A 23,164-nucleotide genomic window follows, 5' to 3' on the forward strand; every position below is an offset into this window, starting at 1 on the left:
CCTCTACAATTTTCTTGAGTACTTTAGTATACAGAGTATGCTTTCGCCTAATCGATGGGATAGGCCTCTCATGAAAAAACGCTCAAAAAATTAAAAAGACAAGGTCTGTTGTTTTACGTCGACCATCAAGAAGTAGACTAAATGTTAGGAAATTTGCCGAAAAAGTTGGAATTTAATTGTAAATAAATATAATGATCTTGTATGATTAAACAATGGTGTAGAAATGGTGAATAATGTAGTAATGGTGGTTGTTGTGCAAACAGAATTATTCATCCGCTTCACTTTGTTGACTTCCCCCAGTGGTCTGCCAACCAAGCTAAAAATATACAAATGTTTATAGGTCACCTCCAAGATTCTTGCAGGGAATGTTAATTTGAGAGCAATTAAAGACACCACATGTGTCTTCGCATCAAACACTGAGGAAAATTTTGGCTAAAATCCTGGGTCCTATTTGTCACTTTTGTGAATGAATAGAGATTCCTTTATTCAAATCCTGTCCGTGTGATAGCTGTCACACCTTAGCTAACTCTCACTACAATAAGGTGTCTGGGTTTTATTTTGTCTATCACGTAGTGAGATCAAAACTTTTTTTTAGCAATTCAAGCGTGATTTACGCTGTTCAAACTTGCCTTCCAACAAAATCCGTTGGAAATTAAGTATAAACAAATAGTGTCAATGCTCCAATGAAAATAATGCTTACATATTGACCTTGAATGCTCGTATGAATTAGGTTCTAGGCTATGTCCCGTATTCTCGATCTGACTTTTATTTTTATTACTGAATTTAGCGGTAAGTAAAATAACCTTAAAGTGCTCTTTAATTGCCTGATGAAAACTCCGATGGTGCGCTTTAAATGCTGTACCTTAGTTTGGTAGATAATTGGATAAAAATGTTTATAAAGAGACGGTGGCTATCAGTTTTAATATTCTAAACGGCAATCACTGAGGGCGGTTATAATTGATACCTATCGTACAGCCGTAGTAACAACTAAGTACTTGCTATATTTTCATTCAAGACTGCTATAGTTGTCATGAACCTTTCTTTTCTCCAAATAAATCAAAGTAAAAGCTTTTCTCTCCCAAATCTGGCCTTCAATGTTTGTTAGTTAGACCGCGTTTGGCAGATGGCCACAAATAAAAATACGCACCAGTGATTTGTCTAATTGCGCCTGATTGCAAACATCAATAGAGTCCCACTGTTTGTCTCGGATAGCAATCGTTATTAGATTTGATTCTTATGCATATTCCACTACTTTCAGTGGGATGACGACTGCAGAAATTGATTTGATAACTTGACTTCAATATTTTTTGCAGTAACTTCAAATTTGGCGCTAATGAGATCACTGTGGATGCTGCTACAAGTGTTTTTCTTTTTCTTCTTTCCGAGCTCCCTGTCCATGTATAAAGGAAAACACAAGAAAGGTAAAGGTAAGGTAAAGGTTAAACATTTAAGATTATAGACTGTTAGGTGTAGATTTAAGGCCGTATTTGATCTATTTCAGTTTGAAAATATGACATTTTTTTTCTGGTCAGCTTTCAAATACATCGCATTTGCATCGTGCAAAGTTATACAGTCATACGAAATCCCCGGCCAATCACTCGAGTGGCCAAGCTCCGTATTCAGTACTAGCGCGAGACAGCGTAAATTGTAAGATTGAGAATTTCCATTATATATAAATATAACAAAAACACCGTGATCGGATTTTGACCGAGTGACGATCCCTTTCAACTTTGATCAGCTTATCACCGCAATCAATTCAACAGAAAATCTAACTGGTGTGCTCGAGAAAGATGAAAGTTTCGAAATATTTGACTCAGCTTTAGCCACGCCTGTATTGGCCTCCCTAACTGGCTTAATTCAAATGTTTCGAGGAGTATCCCCGCTCCATTAACATGAGAGTCTCCCCCTGAAAGAAAACAATAGAAACATTATGTGTAGGGTTTGTCGTATCATACTGACACACCATAGAAATTGTTTTCAATTTTCTCTAAAGTGATTGAAATAAATAATAACGACGTTTCTTGAGGTCTTTCTGACCTGCCCCTGAAGGCAAATGACGGATATTTTGAACGGTACTACATCCTATCAAAGTCTACATCCCTCGCGATTTCATGATTTTAATTATGAGCAAACAACAGTGTTGTCTTGTTAAAAGCAGGTATCTATTGTAGCTATCTTCAGTTTACTTTGCTTTATTTCAAAACCTCTATTTTCAAGGAAATATTAGATCTTATTGTTATATTTATAGCATCGATTCCCCCTGGTTTTGTCTCGTACTTCAGCTTCAGTTGACCGTGGAATCTTCTATGCATTGCAGAAATTGCGTTAAAAAAGTGTAGGATTGCTAATTTTCTCGCATTGGTGTTTTAGTTAAGATGATAAATTCGCTTTATGAATAGGTCTTCCTCTGCATCCGGCTAAATTGAATACGACAGATCTGTTCCGATACAAAAGCAGGCTAGTACGTAGCAATCAGTTTTCATCCCGAGAGAAAATTTTCCGCTCAAACTCAAAAATCGAGCTTGTCTTTCCCGTCGTCTTATACTTGAATATTTAGTGAATTCACAGTGCTTTTTTGCAGGATATTGATCAGAATATTTTCTGAGAAAAATAGCAACGTTTTAATTGGAGGAAATCCTATATAGCCCAAATTGTTTAAGTCATTGACGAAATACGTGAGTGATATCATTAGCCGATGATTAGCAACTCCGCCTTACAGACGACTTTCTTCCTGGTTTGTTGAATGAATTAATGAAAAGCCAGAGTCAACATTGGAAGCTCGGTTTTGACATTTCAGTCCTATCGAATGATCGGCGATGCGTCTAACAACAGGCCTGAGGGATGCTCAAGGACACACCACATTCTTTTTTGTCTGCGTTTTCTTTTTTACGATAGCTTTAGACGTGAAATGTGAAGGTAGGCATTCTCAGTGAAATTCTGTATCTTAAATGTTGAATATCTTTTTTTTGTTGTTTCAGTCAGTATATATAAGTGAAAAAAAAAAACAACCAAGATCGTGACTTTGCTGATGAATGTTTTGTTCAAACGCTGCCTGTGTTCCACTTTCTGTTGAAAAGGGAGAGAAAAAACAAACATCCTTTTCGTGTCCTTTTAACTTGAATTAATATGCAAGTTAAGATATTTATCTTCCTCTCAATCTGAATCTGTTACCATTAGCTTAAGGCTGTTTGTTATATAGCGAGACTAAGTTCCTGTCTTCTTGAAAGAAAATGACACTAAGCGAGATGCAATTAATTTCGGTTCAGCACGGTGCCACTGTATATGCGATGAAAAGACCCTAAGGTTTCTGTTTTAGATCTTTTTATCAGTTATGAACACAATACAGGCGGTAAAGCTTGATCAAACGAAAACAAGAGGCGAAGAGAGCTGACGACAGCTCAAAGTTCTCTTTTTGTTTCAGTCAATTTTTACGCGCTTCCATCAAATTTGATTTTTTTTTGTCTCAGCAATGCTTAGTCTCTCCTTACAAGACTTATATAATTGTCCGGATATGCTGTCAGAAGTTACATTAGCAATAATGTGTGGTAATCGATGGAAAGAAAGCTTGGCCGCAGTTTTGAGGAAAACAATTTATTTTTAAGTTAAGTTCTGTTAATTCAAGTTAAGTGTGTGCTCTACCGGAGGCATCAAAGCGAGTTAATAAGTGGATAGTAATATTTGCAATTTACTCATTTTCGCCAGAAGCTTGATTTATATGCTTTGAAGTTTGGAGCGTGGAAATACAAGAGCCAGCCTTTGTGTGCCTGTTATGTAAGGCGAACATTCTTTGGCAGTTTCTCTACCAAAGCGTACGTGCACCATGTTAGCTTTCATCGAGACGGAGTTACGACCGATCGGAAACGGTTAATGGCCGTTTTATTACCACGTTCTTATCGTCAACTGATCTTGCATTTTTGTTTCTATCCATTTAACTGTCCAGTGTAATATTCTAATGCGTGTTACCCAGTCTTACGTATACGATAGCGCCCAGTTACAATATTGAAAAATAGAATGTCCTTTGACAGTAGATAAGAGGAAGAACGATATTCAAGGATAAGTAGATTTCGACCCATACAAGATAGATTTTATTCACATCCAACAATGCGTCGAGTATGTAAAGTAAAAAAATTCGGAAAACGCCGCTTTCTTTAAAATCAGTTATTACCTTACGGGAGAGGGATTTTTATTATATCAATTCAACGTTATTTATAATAAACTCGGCTGGCGTGTTCCCTTTCAGCGGACATGCAGGGTAGGCCAGGACAGTAGGTCCTATTTTGGTTTTCCTAATTAATTCAATGGCATAATGCCTCTGTACGTAGGATTTTTGGATTACAGTAAAAACCTGCGTATAAGAACCTAAAACTTAAAAGGAGCTCGGTCACGGTTTGTGCATATTGAAAAGTTTAGCCTCAAGTTTTCAAATTTGTCGTTTGTAATCCGTGTCAATCTTCTCCATCCTCAACCATCCTTGTTCCTTTATGGTCTATCATTATCTCTTTGGTGTTTTTCTATATTATTAAACTGTTATTTTCAGGTTTCTTGCCATTTAAAGGTAATTTTGTATGTGGCCAAAATAACTCAAAATACCGTGACTTAGTTCCTTCAAGAACCTGTTAGGCTAAAGTTTCCCAGTTAAGCACCTTTCACATAACAACCATTCTATGATAAATTAATCTCAATACCGTGTTCTTGTTTTCAAAATGTAGAGTGTTTTTCAAATATAATACAGTAAATCACATGCAGTACAAAAAAAGGTATCAAAAACTAGCCAGAACACTGGCAGTGGTATAGGACCACAATACTGTACTGTGAATGATTCAGTATAAAGACCACACCCATGAGTACAAGTTAAAAATAAATTAAGAGCCTGTTTGAGAACCTAGGTAGCCTAATTTCAGAGTAAACACCATTTATATAAGAACCTATGGAGGCTAACTTGAAATAACCTAGGTTCTTATAAGCGGCTTTTTACTGTATACATCAGCTACTTACTCACAGTAACAAACAAAGTTTATTTCTGGATATAAGAAAGAAACTGGGGCGCTAAAATATAGCTTCAGGGTGGGTTATTTTTGTTAGTCTCTTGGAGATATACATGTAAGACGAGCGAAGTTTTATTTCGTTACGGAAGGCGGATATAGATTAGCCCAATTACATTAGTGAGAAAAGGAGCTACCCACGATAGTGATTTCATTGTTTCCATATGCTGGAAAATTGGAACGCGGTTTTAATGGATATACCAGAAAATAAAGAATTAAGGCCAGCCTATGAAGACATTGAATTATGTATGAAGATTGTGTTTTCAAAATTTAGTTTAACAAATTGTTTCTCGGACAGTTTCTTCTGATCACTTTGGGGTGTTCTACTGATCCAATCTCATTATTCAATGTAGGTAAATTGCTCAACCTCTAATGCTTTGAAACTTTGGACGAATTAGTATACCGCTGACATGAAAAAATAAACGATTGCGTGAGATGTCGACGAAAAACCACAGAAACTTTTGCGTTGTTTCCTAAATAATTCATCCACGTCTTGTTACTTGATGCCTTTTTCTACCAACCCTCTACTAATGGTTATTGACAGGGGCGTTTTTTCTTCAGAAATTAAAAAAAATGGCTTTCGACTTAATTTGTCTTCGAAGCATTGATTGGTGGGGGAGAGCCAATTTGTAAATGTTCGCCAATCAGTTTCCTTCCTTTAAGAGTCAATACAAGGCAATAATCAGAGAGGAGATCGCTTGCAATTATGACAAGAATTCATATTTAGTCAAAAGCAGGTATGGAGGGACCCATGTTGAACGCGAAGGTTTCTCGACTGTTGTTGGAATTACTTTTACTCTGGTTATACATCTGCATCTCAGTAGCAGACAAGAAAGCAGGTATCCTTCAAATGTTGGCTGATTTTTCCTTTAAGAGGGCAATTACTAAGCTATCCTATTTTTGAAACTTTTTAATCATATTCTTTTGACGTTGCCGACAACAAGAACGCCATACATGACCGCTGCATGAACCAAACGTTTTCTTCTTTTGCGCAGTCGAACTTCATGAGCTAAATTTCGAATTGTCAGGTTTTCAGTACAGAATATAGCCTTAAATTAAATCTTAGTTGATTCGAATTGTGACATTGATAAAGCAAAATTGCTGCGACAAATACATGGGGAATGTGAAGAAAAAATTAATCAATGGTGTTAGATATTTCATTAGACCCATAACATGATCTATAAAGTGATCTATAACGCGATCTATAACGTGATGTATAACGTGACCGTGATCCCGAGTTCTACTACCTTCCGTTTTTGCGGCGAAAAAAAAAAAAACGGAAAACACGATTGAAGAAAGCCGGAACGCAATTTTGACTGATAGTGACTTGGTAACGTTCAACGTGTAATGGTATTATATGCCGGTGGATTTAATATGCAAAGAACCAAAACTGCCTAGTTGATTTGCAAAGTGATTTTATGGAGCTCTTACAGTATACCTTACACATTATACCTTATCTTTGCTTTGCTGTTGTTTTTCTTTGCACAAACAGTGTTATTAAAAAACCGTATTATTCACTAACTTTACTGTCAGCAATTAAGTTGTCTTGAAAGGAAAAACACTTTTACTAAAAAATAGAGACATATGATGTATGCCGCCCATTTGACCATGTATTTCTTAGGTGCAAAAGCAATTTTAGGGAAAAAAAAGTTCACCTATTTTAATTATTGTAGCCTTAAAATCATAAGACTATGGTGGACAGATGGAGTACTCGCAACGTTAAATGCAATCCTCTTTTATCATTTAAATTGGGATCTTTTGGTCTCAATATAAAACGCTGATGGGAGGTTAATAGGCCGGTCTGGCCAGACAAATTTAATATATTAAATCTTCTGCCTTAATATATTTCACAGATCATCTTTGAGCAGCGCCAATTAGATGAAACATTAACACCCAGTTTTGGTATAGGACGCAGAAATAAGAACCATCATGTCAAATTCTATCTATAAAACGCAAATAATCTAAAAACATAAAATGTAATAAAGTGCATGCATGCAAAATGACGCTATTGTCAAGGGATTGTCACTACGATGAGCCAACCTCTCTCCCGTGCCACACTTCTTCAAGTGAGACAATAAAAATTTATCGGCTGTCCTTGAGATAAGATTTTATGACAAAAATATTAGAATTGTTTAACGATGACTACCAAGGGTACATTCTCTCTCTCTTTAGAGAGAGATTACTATATAGCTTGAGAATCAATACTCGTGTACTTTACCATCTCCGACAATTCTTTTAGAATGAAGCATCCGGATATTACGTAGGTGGCAATGGCTTGGCGATTATTTTGACACTTTTTACGCTTGTAATTTTTTAAAATATCAAATATCCAAGAAATTTTTGACTTCTCTTTTCGTTAAAATAATCATTGCAAAATGGAGAGGCCGATAAAGAGCGTGTCTTGGTCAATTCTATTTCTAAGATAAAGAATTCTTTTAATGATATTTCTAAAAGTAATTCGAGGTTAAAACAAACTGATACCGCAAGAAAATTGCGCCTCTAAAAGTCCCTTTTGTTTAGCTTAGAACCTCGATTTTATGTTTTGCCTCCTTTAAATCACGAGTTGTTGACCGGAAGCCATCAATGTCATTTCTAAAAGACCATTCCTAAAAGCCACACGAGTCATACTGACAATCTGCTAGAACTGATTGACAACGTTTAGCTTAATGCTCTCTTATTTGGCTGAACACTTTATGTTACTACTTGTCGAGCTAGCTCTAGCAACTGTAGGCAATTCTTAATGTACATAATATATGTGACCTATGAGAGAGCAATAACCACGTAATAAACATCAGCTACTGAGTGAGCTAATAACTAAACGAATCTCGATGGGACAAAAAAAATTCTTGTGGTTCCATTTACTTGTGATTTTGAGTGCTTACGATTATTCACGGCGAGTAATTTAGTTTACAATTGATTTGCATTTTAAGTTCTGAAAAATGTGGCTTTCACATAAGCAAATACAATAGAGGTAAATTACTATCTATATATGGGTTATTTACCAAGTATGAGGTCAAGATGGCTGGATTTTGGCCAAGACCGTATTTGCGTGTTTACCGAGACGAAGGCAAGGTCCTATAATCACGCAAAAAGAAAACAAAAAAGACAGGACAAGAGCAATATCCTGCCATCTCGACCGAACAAACTTGGTCAATTTGTTTTTCACAATAACAAAATGTCAAATTGTCCGCTCTCGCTCTTTACGTCAACATCGCATAAATTATAAATTCACGTGTCTGTCCGCTTATTGACAGTGAAAATTAGCCAATGAGAGCGCGAGAATTTTTGCAGTTGTTGTGAAAAAGGAATTATTATAAGGCTTAGGGAACACTATTTGTGGCGGGAAACAGCGGCTAAACCCGAGCGGGCCAAGAAAGGCTTATGATTCTTTGCATTGTGTGCAGCGTAAAAGATACTGTATCCCGTTTGGAAAGACATCGCTGATTACAGGTTTGTTTATGAGTTTGTAATAATCTATTTGTGGCGGGAAACAGCGGCTAAACCCGAGCGGGCCAAGAAAGGCTTATAATTTTTTGCACTGTGTGCAGCGTAAAAGATACTGTATCCCATTTGGAAAGACATCGCTGATTACAGGTTTGTTTATGAGTTTGTAATAATCTCATGCTACACCTAAATGAGCTAGAAGTTGTCGATATTAAATCAAAAGGTGTTCAGTTCTCCCTCGGAAATCTCTGGCAACCTTTGTTAATTAGAAAATGTTCGATCAGAAACTGAGTTTGTATGGCCTTCGGGAAACATTCAGAGAAACTTCGGAAGTCGTCATAAAATGTATGGTAAGAACAGAATAAATCCTAAAAGCTCCTCCAATTTCTCAGAATAGTTAAAGGTTGTTCAGAAGGCAAAAATTTTCCTAGCAGAAAAAAGTTGCTCAAAGTGAAAAAAGTTAATCAGAACTTGAAGTTGCCTAGAAGTTGTCGAGGGAGCTAAGGAAAGCCTTCGCCCCATTTTGCATGTAGCCAATCACAGCGCAGGATTTGTTGAATTTTTTATCTTACCCAATCGTGGGATTAGCCATGTAATAGAAAGATAATTACAACATTAATCAAAACTATAACAAAATTCTCGAACGTGATTGGCTATCAGCAGCCCGATTTGAGCATTAATTGGACAGTGTACGCGTCATGCTTGTAAATGGACAGTACGCGTCATTTTGCGCGCGCTGTTGCAGTGCACTTTGTTGAGTAAACTGCTGTGTTTTTCAGCATTCATAACGACGTTTAATCGTTCAGCGCTCAATCGATGGTTTCTTCGTTTCTCGAATTTTGTCATAGTTTTGAGTAATTGGTAACAAGACATCGTGTCCTCCAATTCAGTCTGTAATCATACTCGTGATTAACAAATCGGACTCCCGCTTCGCGGTCGTCCTATTTTGTTAATTACTCGTATGATTACAGACCGAATTGGACTCCACTCAGTCCTATTACCATTATTAATCGTATCTATAACAAAATTCTCGATCATGCGCGCCTATTTGTCACGTAAACGGCGCGCGATCACATGGGCGTCCAAATACAGGTATCCAATTTGAACTTTTTGAAACTGGATACTCACGTGATTTTCACGTCAATTGCGCGCGCTTTAATGGCTTCCTTCGCAATGTTTCCTACAGTTTTTAAAACTTATGAAAAGCGCTACAGACGTTTTCGCTCAAAAGAACTTCCCAAAAGACATTTTTAATTCCGAAATTTGTTATAGATACAATTAATTAGTAATCGGACCTCGTGTCGTACAATTCAGGGAGTAATCGCGCTCATATTTTCAAATCGGCCTCGCGTTTTGCGCTCGTCTGATTTTGAAATCACTCGCGCGATTACTCCCTGAATTGTACTCCACTCGGTCCAATTACTATTACTAAAAAGTAAAACCGCGCGATCTAAATCGATATCGCGCGCGTGTAACTAGAACTTAGTAAACGCTAGAGTTGCTATCGGCAGCGTCTCGACCAACTCTTACGCTTCTCTGGTAATCTTCGAATTCTCGCGTGTATCATAACACGACAGACGCGCACTAAGCATGAACCTGTTAACTAAATTGAATGAGTTATCAGTGTCATTCAATGTTTTTTTAGGAGAGTGGGGAGAGTGGGGAGCTTGTGCAGTCACGTGTGGAACTGGTCAGAGATCACGTGAGGGATGTACAAAGAAACTTAGACCCGGGCAGAAATGTCCGCACGGACATGTGACAACACAGACCGAAATGTGCAGCACAACGTCTTGTAGTCCATCTGCTTACAGCTCTCAAGGTAATCTGATTTTTGAACAGCCTCAAATAGAGGTTTTGCACGGCAGCCATGTTGCATGGTAGGAACAATGAAAATGTTTTGCATTAGAAAGAACATTTTTTTCCCATAGGAAAAAGAATCTATTGTTCGTGCCATGCACCATCCTGCCGTGCAAAACCTCTATAGCAAGATAAAGGCTACAATTGCTGTATTTCTCTTCGAGGACGTATCTACCGAGAAAATTCAAGTGTGGCTCTTGGGATATTCCACGGTATGCCACTCGAAAGTGTTGTATAACTAGTATGTTCATTCTAAGAAAAAAAGACATAAGTTTGCCAGACGTGATCATACTACTGAGAAGGTAACTACCACAACGTAACCAAACACAGGATGAAAAAGTAGTTTTAATTTCTGTCCTTTTAATTTTATATTTTAGCACAATCGACACAGAAAAAACATCGAGTTAACATTTTGAAGGACAAAAGTGGTTCTTTATTTCTTCTTTTATCATTATTTTTTTAGCTCAATCATCACCAGGAGTGAAGACATCATCAATCATTACGTTACTGTCGTCGTCAGCACCATTTTCGTCAGTACAGATTCTGACATCGTCTTCGCCAAGAAAGACGTCGTCTTTTGTGTTTGCGTCATCGGCGCGAATGATGACGTTAAGCTCTGAACCTGTGGTCGTGATGCCGTCAACCCAATTTAATCAAGTTTCACTGAAAAGAACCGCCACATCAGTACAGATCTCTCGTTTTACAGGTCAGTGATCTGTGATCATGATAATTGCTGGACTAACAGTCTCCTCCAATCTCCTATATCGGACCTATTTACTGGCGTTAAAAGAGCCACGTCACGGGTTGCGCATCTTGAAAAGTTTAGCCTAAAGTTTTCAAGTTCGTGGTTTGTTATCCGAGTCAATCTTCTCCATCCTTAACCATCGTAGTTCCTTTATGGTTTATTTTTATCTCTTTGGTTTTTTGCTATCTAAGTTAACTATTATTTTCAGGTTTCCTTCAATTTCAAGGTAATTTTCTAGGTGGCCAAAACAACTCAAAATTCTGTGAATGAGCTCCTTTGACCTAGGTCACGCCAATTGCAAGAAAGAAATATCTAAATTCCAATTTATTAAATACTGAACGATGGATAAATTTATTAATTCAGCTTTAAGGAACTTGGAACGGCGAGATTTTAACTTCCAGTTAATTATAGGCACGCAGTTCCTAATTTTCAATAGACATGAAACTCGAAATAAGATGGTTGTCATGGCTATACCATGTAATGCGAAGCTCGTAATGAAGTATACCATGTAATGTGAAGCCGGTGTGACCAGTGTGACCGCGCCATCTTTATGCTCCAAAAATTCTTAACATGATACCATTACCGCATTACAAAGCGAGAAAGCATTTTATGAGGGATAGCAGCGAAGCCTTTTCAAAAAATCTTCAATTCGACTAAGGTAGGTCTTGAAATACCTCGATTACAGCTAAGCAGAGGAACCATTTCTACAGAATGCGACAGTGTACTTTCGTATCGGAACCGCAATAGCCGCCAACGGAAAGGAACGAATATGCCCTGCTCTCCATGTCGCTTATAAGACGGGCTGTTCAGTTACGCCCAAAATAGATCAATTGATCAAGAGTTGTTGATTTCACCTCTCTTTTTCCGTGCCAGGAGGGTCACGCATTGTAATTACAGCGCGTGAATAATTCACTAGAATAGAACTCTGGAAATTGCATTCTTATCACATTCAGGAAATGAGTACTGGTCTAATAGGAAAATATTCAGCACATAATTAGCCTTTGCTCGAATTGCTCGCGAAAATAAAATGAGTGCTCCCTTGCTCGTGCTCGCAAATTTTTTTAACTGCCCGCATGTTCGGATTCTAAAGTCTGGTAGCTTTTAGCTTCTTCTCGTGGTGTGGTTAGAAAGATTTAAATCTCCTTGATCTATTGAGCGTCCATCCACTGACTAACGTAAAGCTACATCAAACGAGGCATAATTGGCTGTAAGCTGATGGGGCTGATCGAACCGCGACAAGATCTTAAAATGTTGGCTAGCTTTGCGCCTATTTTCCTGTTTTGGAACTGTTCGCTAGATTACTTAGTTATTTTCGCTGCTCGCAAAACAAAGTTGGTCACTGCTCGTGTTCGCAAAAATAAACGCGCTGCGCGCATGAGGTTCGGCCCCCGGCCGAACCCTATGCGACTCGTTTTTTTTTATCTATATTTGTGTTGGACTCCATTAATGCTTTTTCGTACAATCTTCTATTTTCCCTTTGGAAGCGAGTTAGGGGTGAAAAGACCTTTTAAGAAAGGACATCAAACCTGACTGACCGCAAAAATACCCATCTAGCGGTAGCCATGGCTTTTTACATTTGAGATGCCTATTGGATACAAGTTAATAAACACAGCTTAAATGAAAACAGACATAAAAGGAGGGGTAAATTATGCGATAAGCCTGGTTTTAAGTCCTTTGTTAAAACTTCTTTTAACCCATAAGTTGATTCAACCAAAAAACAAAAAGAAGATTGTAAAAGATAAATGGAGTCCAACACAAACATAACAAAACAGAGTCCCCATGCGGGTGCTAAACACCATGCCCTTCCGAACCGAAACTCGGATATGTAACCACAGTCATACAAGGGGGACTCCATCAATGATGTAGCAAATTTAACGGTACCTACATGCACATGACATGTGGTTTTTATTGACAGCCTCATCTTGATTTGGAAAATGTATTACAAAAAAGATGAAAGAAAATTCAAAAGTTATCGCACATTTTCCAATTCGAGAAGTCACCCTGTAGCCCAGTAGTTACATTTCCGAGGCTCGGTTTCGAAGGCGTTCAGACCCCGCAGGAGGACTCCTCAGTGTTTTCTTAAATTTGTGCTAGACTCCATTTTTCTCCGTATAATCTTGTGTGTTTTATTTTCAACAAGGTTAGGGATGAAAAGACCTGTTAAGGAAGGACATAAACCGGCTGACCGTAAAACATATCCAACTTATTATATATCTTTTCATTTAAGCTTTCTTTATTAGCTTGTATCCAATAGGCGAGAAACAGCAAAAAAGGAATCTTGAAGGCAAAATTATTTTTTTCCCTGGGAAAGATTTAATAAGGGATTTTAAAAAGACTCTATAACTTAAGCAAGGTGTTTGATTTTTTTAATTGCACATTTGGCAAAGAAAGATAGGACTGTCAATAGAAACTACATTTTATGTGCATATAGGTACCGTTAAATTTGCTACCCAATTCACGGAGTCCCCCTGTAGCACAGTGGCTACATTTCCGAGCTTCGGTTCGGAAGGGCATGGTGTTCAGCCCCCGTTGGGGGACTCCTCAGTTTTTTTTTCATATTTGTGCTGGACTCCATTTATTTCTTTTTCGTCTAATCTTCTGTTTTTTTCCCTGTTGACTAAGTTATGAGTCAAAGGACCTTATAAAATATAACATCAAACTTGGCTGACGATAAAATATATCCATCTTGTTATGTCTTTTTTGATTTAAATTCTCTTTATTACCTTGTATCCAATAAACGAAGAGTTGCAAAAGAACGTATCTTGATGGAAATTTGTTTTTTTGGCCTGGGAAAGATTTAATAAGGGATTTTAAAAAGACTCTATAACTTAAGCAAGGTCTTTGATTCTTTAATTGCACATTTTGCAAAGAAAACTAGGGCTGTCAATAGAAACTACATTATATGTGCAGATACGTACCGTTAAATTTGCTACCCAATTCACGGAGTTCCCCTGTAGCACAGTGGCTACATTTCCGAGCTTCCCTTCGGAAGGGCATGGCGTTCAGCCACCGCAAGGGAACTCCTAAGATTTTTTTTCATATTTGTGCTGGACTCCATTTATTTCTTTTTGCCCAATCTTCTTTTTGTTTCCCTTTTCAGGAAGTTAGGAGTCAAAAGACCTTATAAAATATGACATCAAACTTGGCTGACGATAAAATATATCCATCTTGTTATGTCTTTTTCGATTTAAACTCTCTTTATTAGCTTGTATCCAATAAACGAAGACCTGCAAAAAAACGGATCTTTATGGACATTTTTTATTTTTGCCTGAGAAAGATTTAATAAGGGATTTTAAAAAGACTCTATAACTTAAGCAAGGTGTTTGATTTTTTTAGTTGCACATTTTGGAAAGAAAGATAGGGCTGTCAATAGAAACTACATTTTATGTGCATATAGGTACCGTTAAATTTGCTACCCAATTCACGGAGTCCCCCTGTAGCACAGTGGCTACATTTCCGAGCTTCGGTTCGGAAGGGCATGGCGTTCAGCCCCCGTAGGGGGACTCCTCAGTTTTTTTTCATATTTGTGCTGGACTCCATTTATTTCTTTTTCGTCCAATCTTCTTTTTGTTTCCCTTTTCAGGAAGTTAGGAGTCAAAAGACCTTATAAAATATGACATCAAACTTGGCTGACGATAAAATATATCCATCTTGTTACGTCTTTTTTGATTTAAACTCTCTTTATTAGCTTGTATCCAATAAACGAAGACCTGCAAAAGAACGGATCTTGATGGAAATGTTTTGTTTTTGCCTGAGAAAGATTTAATAAGGGATTTTAAAAAGACTCTATAACTTAACCAATGACTTTCATTTTTTGAACTAAACATTTTGCAAAGAAAGATAGGACTGTCAATAGAAGCTACATTTTCCGTGCATATAGGTACCGTTAAATTTGCTACCCAATTCACGGAGTCCCCCTGTAGCACAGTAGCTACATTTCCGAGCTTCGGTTCGGAAGGGCATGGCGTTCAGCCCCCGTAGGGGGACTCCTCAGTTTTTTTTCATATTTGTGCTGGACTCCATTTATTTCTTTTTCGTCCAATCTTCTTTTTGTTTCCCTTTTCAGGAAGTTAGGAGTCAAAAGACCTTATAAAATATGACATCAAACTTGGCTGACGATAAAATATATCCATCTTGTTACGTCTTTTTTGATTTAAACTCTCTTTATTGGCTTGTATCCAATAAACGAAGACCTGCAAAAGAACGGATCTTGATGGAAATGTTTTGTTTTTGCCTGAGAAAGATTTAATAAGGGATTTTAAAAAGACTCTATAACTTAACCAATGACTTTCATTTTTTGAACTAAACATTTTGCAAAGAAAGATAGGACTGTCAATAGAAGCTACATTTTCCGTGCATATAGGTACCGTTAAATTTGCTACCCAATTCACGGAGTTCCCCTGTAGCACAGTGGCTACATTTCCGAGCTTCGGTTTGGAAGGGCATGGCGTTCAGCCCCCGCAGGGGGACTCCTCAGTTTTTTTTTCATATTTGTGCTGGACTCCATTTATTTCTTTTTCGTCCAATCTTCTGTTTGTTTCCCTTTTGACCAAGTTATGAGTCAAAAGACCTTTTAAAATATGACATCAAAACTTAACCAAGGATTTTCATTTTCTGAACTAAACATTTTGCAAAGAAAGATAGGGCTGTCAATAGAAACTACATTTTATGTGCATATAGGTACCGTTAAATTTGCTACCCAATTCACGGAGCCCCCCTGTAGCACAGTGGCTACATTTCCGAGCTTCGGTTCGGAAGGGCATGGCGTTCAGCCCCCGTAGGGGGACTCCTCAGTTTTTTTTTCATATTTGTGCTGGACTCCATTTATTTCTTTTTCGTCCAATCTTCTGTTTGTTTCCCTTTTGACCAAGTTATGAGCCAAAAGACCTTATAAAATATGACATCAAACTTGGGTGAATATAAGATATATCCATCTTGTTATGTCTTTTTCGATTTAAACTCTCTTTATTAGCTTGTATCCAATAAACGAAGACCTGCAAAAGAACGGATCTTGATGGATATTTTTTATTTTTGCCTGCGAAAGATTTAATAAGGGATTTTAAAAAGACTCTATAACTTAACCAAGGACTTTCATTTTTTGAACTAAACGTTTTGCAAAGAAAGATAGGGCTGTCAATAGAAACTACATTTTATGTGCATATAGGTACCGTTAAATTTGCTACCCAATTCACGGAGTACCCCTGTAGCACAGTGGCTACATTTCCGAGCTTCGGTTCGGAAGGGCATGGCGTTCAGCCCCCGTAGGGGGACTCCTCAGTTTTTTTTCATATTTGTGCTGGACTCCATTTATTTCTTTTTGTCCAATGTTCTTTTTGTTTCGCTTTTGAGCAAGTTAGGAGTGAGAATATCGTATAAAATATGACATCAAACTTGGCTGACGATAACAAATATCCATCTTGTTATGTCTTTTTTGATTGAAACTCTCTCTATTAGCTTGTACCCAATAAACGAAGAGCTGCGAAAGAGCGGATTTTGTTGGAAATTTTTTTGTTTTTTTTTTGTGTTTGGGAAAGATTTAATAAGGGATTTTAAAAGACTCTGTCACTTAAGCAAGGTTTTTGATTTTTTGAATCGGCCATTTTTAAAAGAAAGATAGGGCTGTCAATAGAAACTACATTTTATGTACATATAGGAGAATCTTTGTTTACAATATTTGCCTCATTACGATAAGCGACACAGTTTCTGATGGAGCTACAAAGACATTAATACTGAATATTGAAAGGGCACAGCACGATTAACTGTCCCAGGGAATTTGAGCGCGATGTTTTGAATACTTTTTGTGCGACGAGGGTTTAAAAGCTCAAAATTTTACAAAGAATGTATTAGCTCATTAGCGCCTTTGCCACACAGAAATTTTGATGTTTTTGAAAGCCAATTTCTCCTCGAATATTACACCCAAAGAGCCTAAAATTTCACCACTTACTAAGTTTCACAAGTTCTTTAAGTTTTTTTTTTTAGTAAAATCGGGTCTAGCATGATGCCTTCTATGCGCAAAGGCGTATGTTAATGAGGAAAAATGTAAACAATGACGTCAGCAAAGATTCGCCTATAGGTACCGTTAAATTTGCTACCTAATTTACGGAGTCCCTTTGTAGCACAGTGGCTACATTTCCGAGCTTCGGTTCGGAAGGGCATTGCGGTTCGCCCCCGTAGGGGGACTCCTCAGTTTTTTTTTTTTTTAAATTTGTGCTGGACTCCATTTTCTTCCGTACAATCTTGTGTGTTTTAATAAACCTGGCTGACCGTAGAATATATCCAACTTATTATGTGTTTTTTTTTAATTTAAGCTCTTGTGATAAGCTTGTATCCAATAGGGAAAAAAACAGCAAAAGAGCTGATCTTGAAGGAAATGCTATTTTTTTACGGCATGAGCACAACGTTCTTTATCACTGACCCTGACGTCATCCTGAACGAAAATGAAGTTATCTTTGGAAGTTGCTCCACAGCTACCTACCAAGTAATCGCACTGACGTCATGTGTAGTCAAGCTCTTCGTCGTTAATTTGAATGTCACCTGGCAAGTCTAAACAAGCCCTGTGCAAATCAACAGCTACCTTAAGATCGCTCGGTAGCATGAATGACGTCACTAGTAAATGTAGCCGTGGTAATTATTCCATCGATATTTCTCAGCTGTCTCCTTTCATACATTTAACTAGTCTGACTAGCAACATGTAATTATCATCAGTTGTTAATGACACAATCGCTATTAATTTTTATATCTAGCCCGGGAATTAAAGTGATTTCTTAGTGTTGCATTGCACATCTCTACTGCGCATGATTTTCGTTTCATTAGCGCGCGCACATGGGCGCGCGCGTACAAAACGTAAGAGATTCCCCTCAAACTAAGCTCGATAGCGAGATAAATGCTCCTTTTCTCTTAAACGAGCATGATGACCCCCACTTTTTATTTGATAATTTCAACGAGAACAATATCCTTAATAACTGAGAAAAAAATTAGCAGAAATCTATGGCTACTGTTATGGCTAATGAAATAAATACTAAAGAGGGAGACATAACGGGTCCAACAGCGCATGTCCAAATTATGTTTCCTTTAAAGGATAAAAATGCAGGGTATTTGAAGACATTTTTCCTGGACGTAGATAAATAAACAATCAAAGAAAGTCAAACTCTCTGTGATATAACACGCTGCATTGAAAAATAATCGAGCTTAATTGTTGTGCACGGAGATTACCAAAAGTCACCCAAATAACCGTATTTGTCAGCATTGTGGCGTGAAATCAAGCACGGTGACCCCCTCTTTTTACTACGTTTTAATATCTCATTGTCCTGTAACAACAGCATACCAAGTTTCATCGGAAATCTATGGCGGTTTCTTTTACTAGGGAATCACCTTAATTATGCTACTGAAGAGATAATAAAACGCCGAGCTAGCATATTGCAAGATGAAAGTGATTTTTTATTTCCATTTTCTTTTTCTTTTTCTTTTATTTTAGCTGAATCATCATCAGGAGTTAAGACATCGAGTACCATGACATTATCAATGATTACGTCATTGTCGTCATCAGCACGAAATCTATCATCAAAAGTGATTCTGACGTCCTCTTCAACAAGAGAGACGTCATCTTTTGTGCTTACTTCATCGGCGCCAATTATTACATCAAGTATTGAATCAGTAGTTGTAATACCATCGACCCAGTTTAATCAAGTTTCACTAAAATCTACTACCACCTCATCGCCATCATCCAGTGTTACAGGTAAAAAGTGAGCTTCGACAGTGTGTGGGTTAGCATTCTCCTAAAATCAAACCGCTTACTTGCAAGTGATAATTGTTTTTCCAGGCCATCAGAGATAATTACCTCAAAAACTTTTTTCACCTGACATTCCCTTCGCAGTTCTCGTAATTCCGCCCTGACCCTGTCCGATGTTGCTTATTGCAGTTTAGTTTATGGAAACCAACATCACGAACTGCATGGTAGAAGAGGAATCATCTGTCCCAACTGATCCCTCTTGTGGCAATTCCAAAAAGGTCGATCTAGAGTACATTCTGATCAAGAAAGCTTCTTTGTAATGCTAATGATTGTAGCTAGTTTGACGGAAATTTAGTTGGAATTCTATTTAATTAATTTGGGTGTTCGCCCTCATTTTTATCCTCAGAGGTGATATATAGCTGTGAAGTCCAAGGCTGAAATGACTATCAGTTCAAAAAAAAATAATCTGAACAGCTGAACCACTGGCTGAAGATCTCGCGCGCGTTGCCGTTAAAAACACAAATCATCTTGAAATTTCCCTAGAAGAAATATCTAAAGGTGTAGGAACGCCTCATTGGCACTTCCCCGACAGAAAAAGAAGGCCAGCTGTCTTGTTGGACCTAAATGTAACGAAATGTATAGTTATGTGGTAGCTTGTAAAGAAATGACTACTCCCCTGCAAATTATCACTTGCAATAATTATTGACAATTTAAGCTGATCGTGCCAGTGGTTTGTGCTTTTTGTTTTCATGGCCTTGTATCCAGTATTACTATATGGTTTGAAATGTCTTTATTATTTGTTTTCAAAAGTTAGCATTTTAATTTCTAAGTTTTAGTATCGTGATTTCCAAATAAAAGATCATACGAGATCAAGTGTCATGGCACCATCACTGACTATGCTTCTCCGTCTTCGATTCTACAGTAGAAACGTCTTCTTCACTAGCTCTGACGTCATCTTCGCCTATAATGACGTCATCTGTGCCATCTTCTCTATTGCATGCCAAGTATTCGTCCTCTCTACCATCGTCGTCAACGGTAACGATGACGTCAAGCTCTTCATGTATGATTCTTATGTCACCAACCAAGTCTAGTCAAGTGCTATTGAAATCAACAGCTTCCTCAAGATCGCCCAGTAGCAGGAATGACACTAATAAAGGTAAACTGCTGCAATTATGTAATAAATATTTCTGAGTTCTCCTTCCCTATATGTTATCGATGCAACTACAAACATGCGACCTGTGAACGTTTGGTGTTGTTTAACATACTGTTAACAAATCCTGGAATCTTATTGGTAATAATAGCAATAGTAGTTGGACCATGTGGAGTATCTAATTCAGTGAGTAATCGCGCGAGTAATTTGAAAATCGGAGGAGCGCGCAGCTCGAGGCTGATTTAAAAACACGGGCAAGATTAATTTCTTACGACACAAGGTCCAATTGCTAATAATCATATCCGTCAATAACAAAGTTCGAGAATAAGAAGTCTTTAAGAAATTATTTCGAGCGAGAAGTCAATAGTATTTCCAAAAGTTTACAAACTGCAGGGAAACATTAAGAAGGAAGCCAATTAAGCGCACTTAATTGACGGGCGAATGGCTGTAATGTCCAATTATAGGTATCCAATTGGACACTCACATGATCGAACGACAATCACGTGACAAATATTATCGGAGAACCAATCACAATCGAGAATTTTGTTTAACATAAAATTATATAATTATGTAACTGTAATTAGGCTCAGTCATGTAACATTCAGCTAAATTAATGCATGTATAGTACCCCTCGATTCTAATGTTCTTTTCAAACTATCATCTTACGTTCTACCTATAAACAATCTGAAAAATCCATCAATTTTGGTCTGTTGGTTTTCCTAGATGAGCCTTCCAGTCGACAAGCGTATTTCAACAACGCAGAGGAAAACTGGATTCTGAAAAATCACGCGATAAAAGATACCTGGACTTCTAGCGAGATCACATGTGCAATGCTGTGTTTGAGAGATAAAAACTGTCAATCAATTAACTTTAAATCTATAGCGAAGAACTCTAGGCAGGCTAAACATACCAACACAATAAAGGACCCTAACTGCCAACTCAACTCGGCCAAGCACTTGGCGCATCCAAGAGACTTTTTCCCAAAGAAGGGATACCGCTATTACTACCTTATATGACGACAAAAGGATACGTCGATTATCTTGCATGACAAGGAAACAATACCGTAGTATTATCTCTTATGACAAGGACAGGCTACTGCTAAAATTAATAAATAAGCTAACGCAACAAGGAAGCTGATACCGCTGATGTTAGCATACACGACAGGAAAAGGCAATACCGCTATTGTTACCTTGCACAACAAGGTAAGCTGATACCGCTATTATTGCCTTACATGATATGGAAAGGACACGGCCACTAGTATTACGATCCACTTTTTAAGACGGTTATACCGCCAAGCAAGCTGTGACGTCCCACATGCGACAAAACGGCGGGTCAGAGCCAAGTGGAGTTACCTCTTACAAGTTTAGGCCAACAAACGTTTTTCCCACCAAAATACGTAGAACTAGCTACAAGAAACGTAGTATCAATGCTATCGTCAATCGAGAGTAGTTTACATTTGATTCGAGAGCTGGGCAGGATTATGGTGTCACTTTCGTCGAAACTTAGAACTTGGAAAGAAAAGATGTCAAAATGAAGATGTGTCCTTGCGTTGTAAGCCATACCAGTCGGAAGGACGATTAAGTGTCCGTCTATTGGTTAATCAGAGGACTTAGTGGCCTGGTCACGAAAAAGATAGGTGGGGTGCATTGGGGGAATCAGAAATTATATCCATGGAAGAACATTCCACTACAATTATGAACTTTTTACTGATGAACGCAAGATACAGAAAGCGAATATCAAACAGTAGAAATTAAACGCGCCACTTGCCTCAGTGATTCTCTTAAACTTACTTTGTACAAACTGTACTTTGTGTAGCAGACCAATTTTGCTGTAAGTGCAATTACTTGCCACATCGAGAAATCCTTAGAATAGACCATTTTACAGTTTTCTGTTCAGCGACCTGGCCTTTGAATGGCAGCGAGGCTGGAGGTGACCTTGTTTTGATCCAGACCTCATTGTTTTTGTTGTGTAAATCAAGTTGTTCTTATGCTAACTAGTTGCATTTACATGAGAAAAGCAGAGAGGTTTGTATCAAAGCAAGATCACCTCCAGCCTCGCTAGCAATCAAGGCCAGGTAACTAAGAACACAACTGTAAAATGGCCTATTCACTGTTAGCATACAGAAAAAGAACGGGCATATTTTAAGCGGGAGGGAGAGGGGAATAGACTATCTAGAATCTTAGGGACGCAATGCGTGCAGAGAGCTATAGTAACAAGACTTATGGATGCACACAGTTGCTATTATCGGGTGGTCAAAATTCGTGATTTAAATTTTTTTTCCAAATCCATCATAACAGCATAAACACTTTACGACCTTTTGTTACTAGTCGTACTATTGTACTTGTTCACATCTTGTCAATTCTTGTTGTTTTTAGCACATAGCTAAAGCTAATTTTCCGGAGAGCAAGGCCCCTTTTAAAATTGGTAACAGCAACGCATGCGGGACAAATCACGACCAAATGACTTAGGAATTTCTCAACTGCCGATTGAGGCTGTAGTTTTTTGCGCTAATTGTAAAGCTGCAGGCACGATATTGGAATGGTTTTTTGAAAGGAATGACACTAAGAAAAGAAAGATCTTTTTCCACTCTAATTTATTTACGGAAAACATCACAAGTTTAAAATTACAGTTACAAACATGCCGCGGTATTGTAGAAGCAATTTTATAATAGTTAAATAGATCGCTACTCGTTAAATTATTAATTACAATAAATTTAGTAAAGTATTCAAATTTAAGCTTAAAACGTTACGTTCGACATGAAAGAAAGCTTACTTATACAACTAAATTGCTGCATAATTAAAATGTTATGTAGCAAATTTTGAGATATACAAATTTCTCTCCTTTGTTGATGCTGTCTGGCTTTGAACATACAATCTTCGTCTTGAACTAACCTCGTACTCCAGGGCGCAACTTCGTTTCCTTTCCCAGGGCGCGTTTTCCACCCTTCACAAGGAAAAAGCACCGCGGGGACGAGGTTGGTCTTGAATTAACGATATCTGTGCCAAGATATATATTTCACGCAACCTAGCCTAGAATGGGTCATATTTATTTTTGCTTTTAGAGAGAAAAAAAATGCAAGAACACTGGAAGTAAGCGCGCTTTATTCTCGCGTGTCTGCGTCCGCGCGCATGTTCTCGCTTCAAATGATCTGTTCTGCACGAGAAAAGAGCGGGTCAGCGGCGGAAGAGTAAATATGT

At 37.8% G+C, this 23,164-nt stretch overlaps 1 protein-coding gene across 1 annotated transcript; it reads left to right on the plus strand.

Moving 5' to 3' along the window:
- Positions 1-869: 869 nt before the first annotated feature.
- On the plus strand, positions 870-21,904 carry LOC145478589 (uncharacterized). Its single transcript, XM_081456670.1, has 5 exons — positions 870-1,427; positions 10,132-10,305; positions 10,807-11,049; positions 19,740-19,973; positions 20,691-21,904. Exons 1-5 carry the CDS (start codon positions 1,334-1,336, stop codon positions 20,981-20,983), a joined length of 1,038 nt encoding a protein of 345 aa, XP_081312796.1. The 5' UTR covers positions 870-1,333; the 3' UTR covers positions 20,984-21,904.
- Positions 21,905-23,164: the final 1,260 nt, after the last annotated feature.

This window comes from Orbicella franksi, chromosome 2, assembly GCF_964199315.1.
Source record: "Orbicella franksi chromosome 2, jaOrbFran1.1, whole genome shotgun sequence".
NCBI classification, from domain to species: Eukaryota; Metazoa; Cnidaria; class Anthozoa; order Scleractinia; family Merulinidae; genus Orbicella; species Orbicella franksi.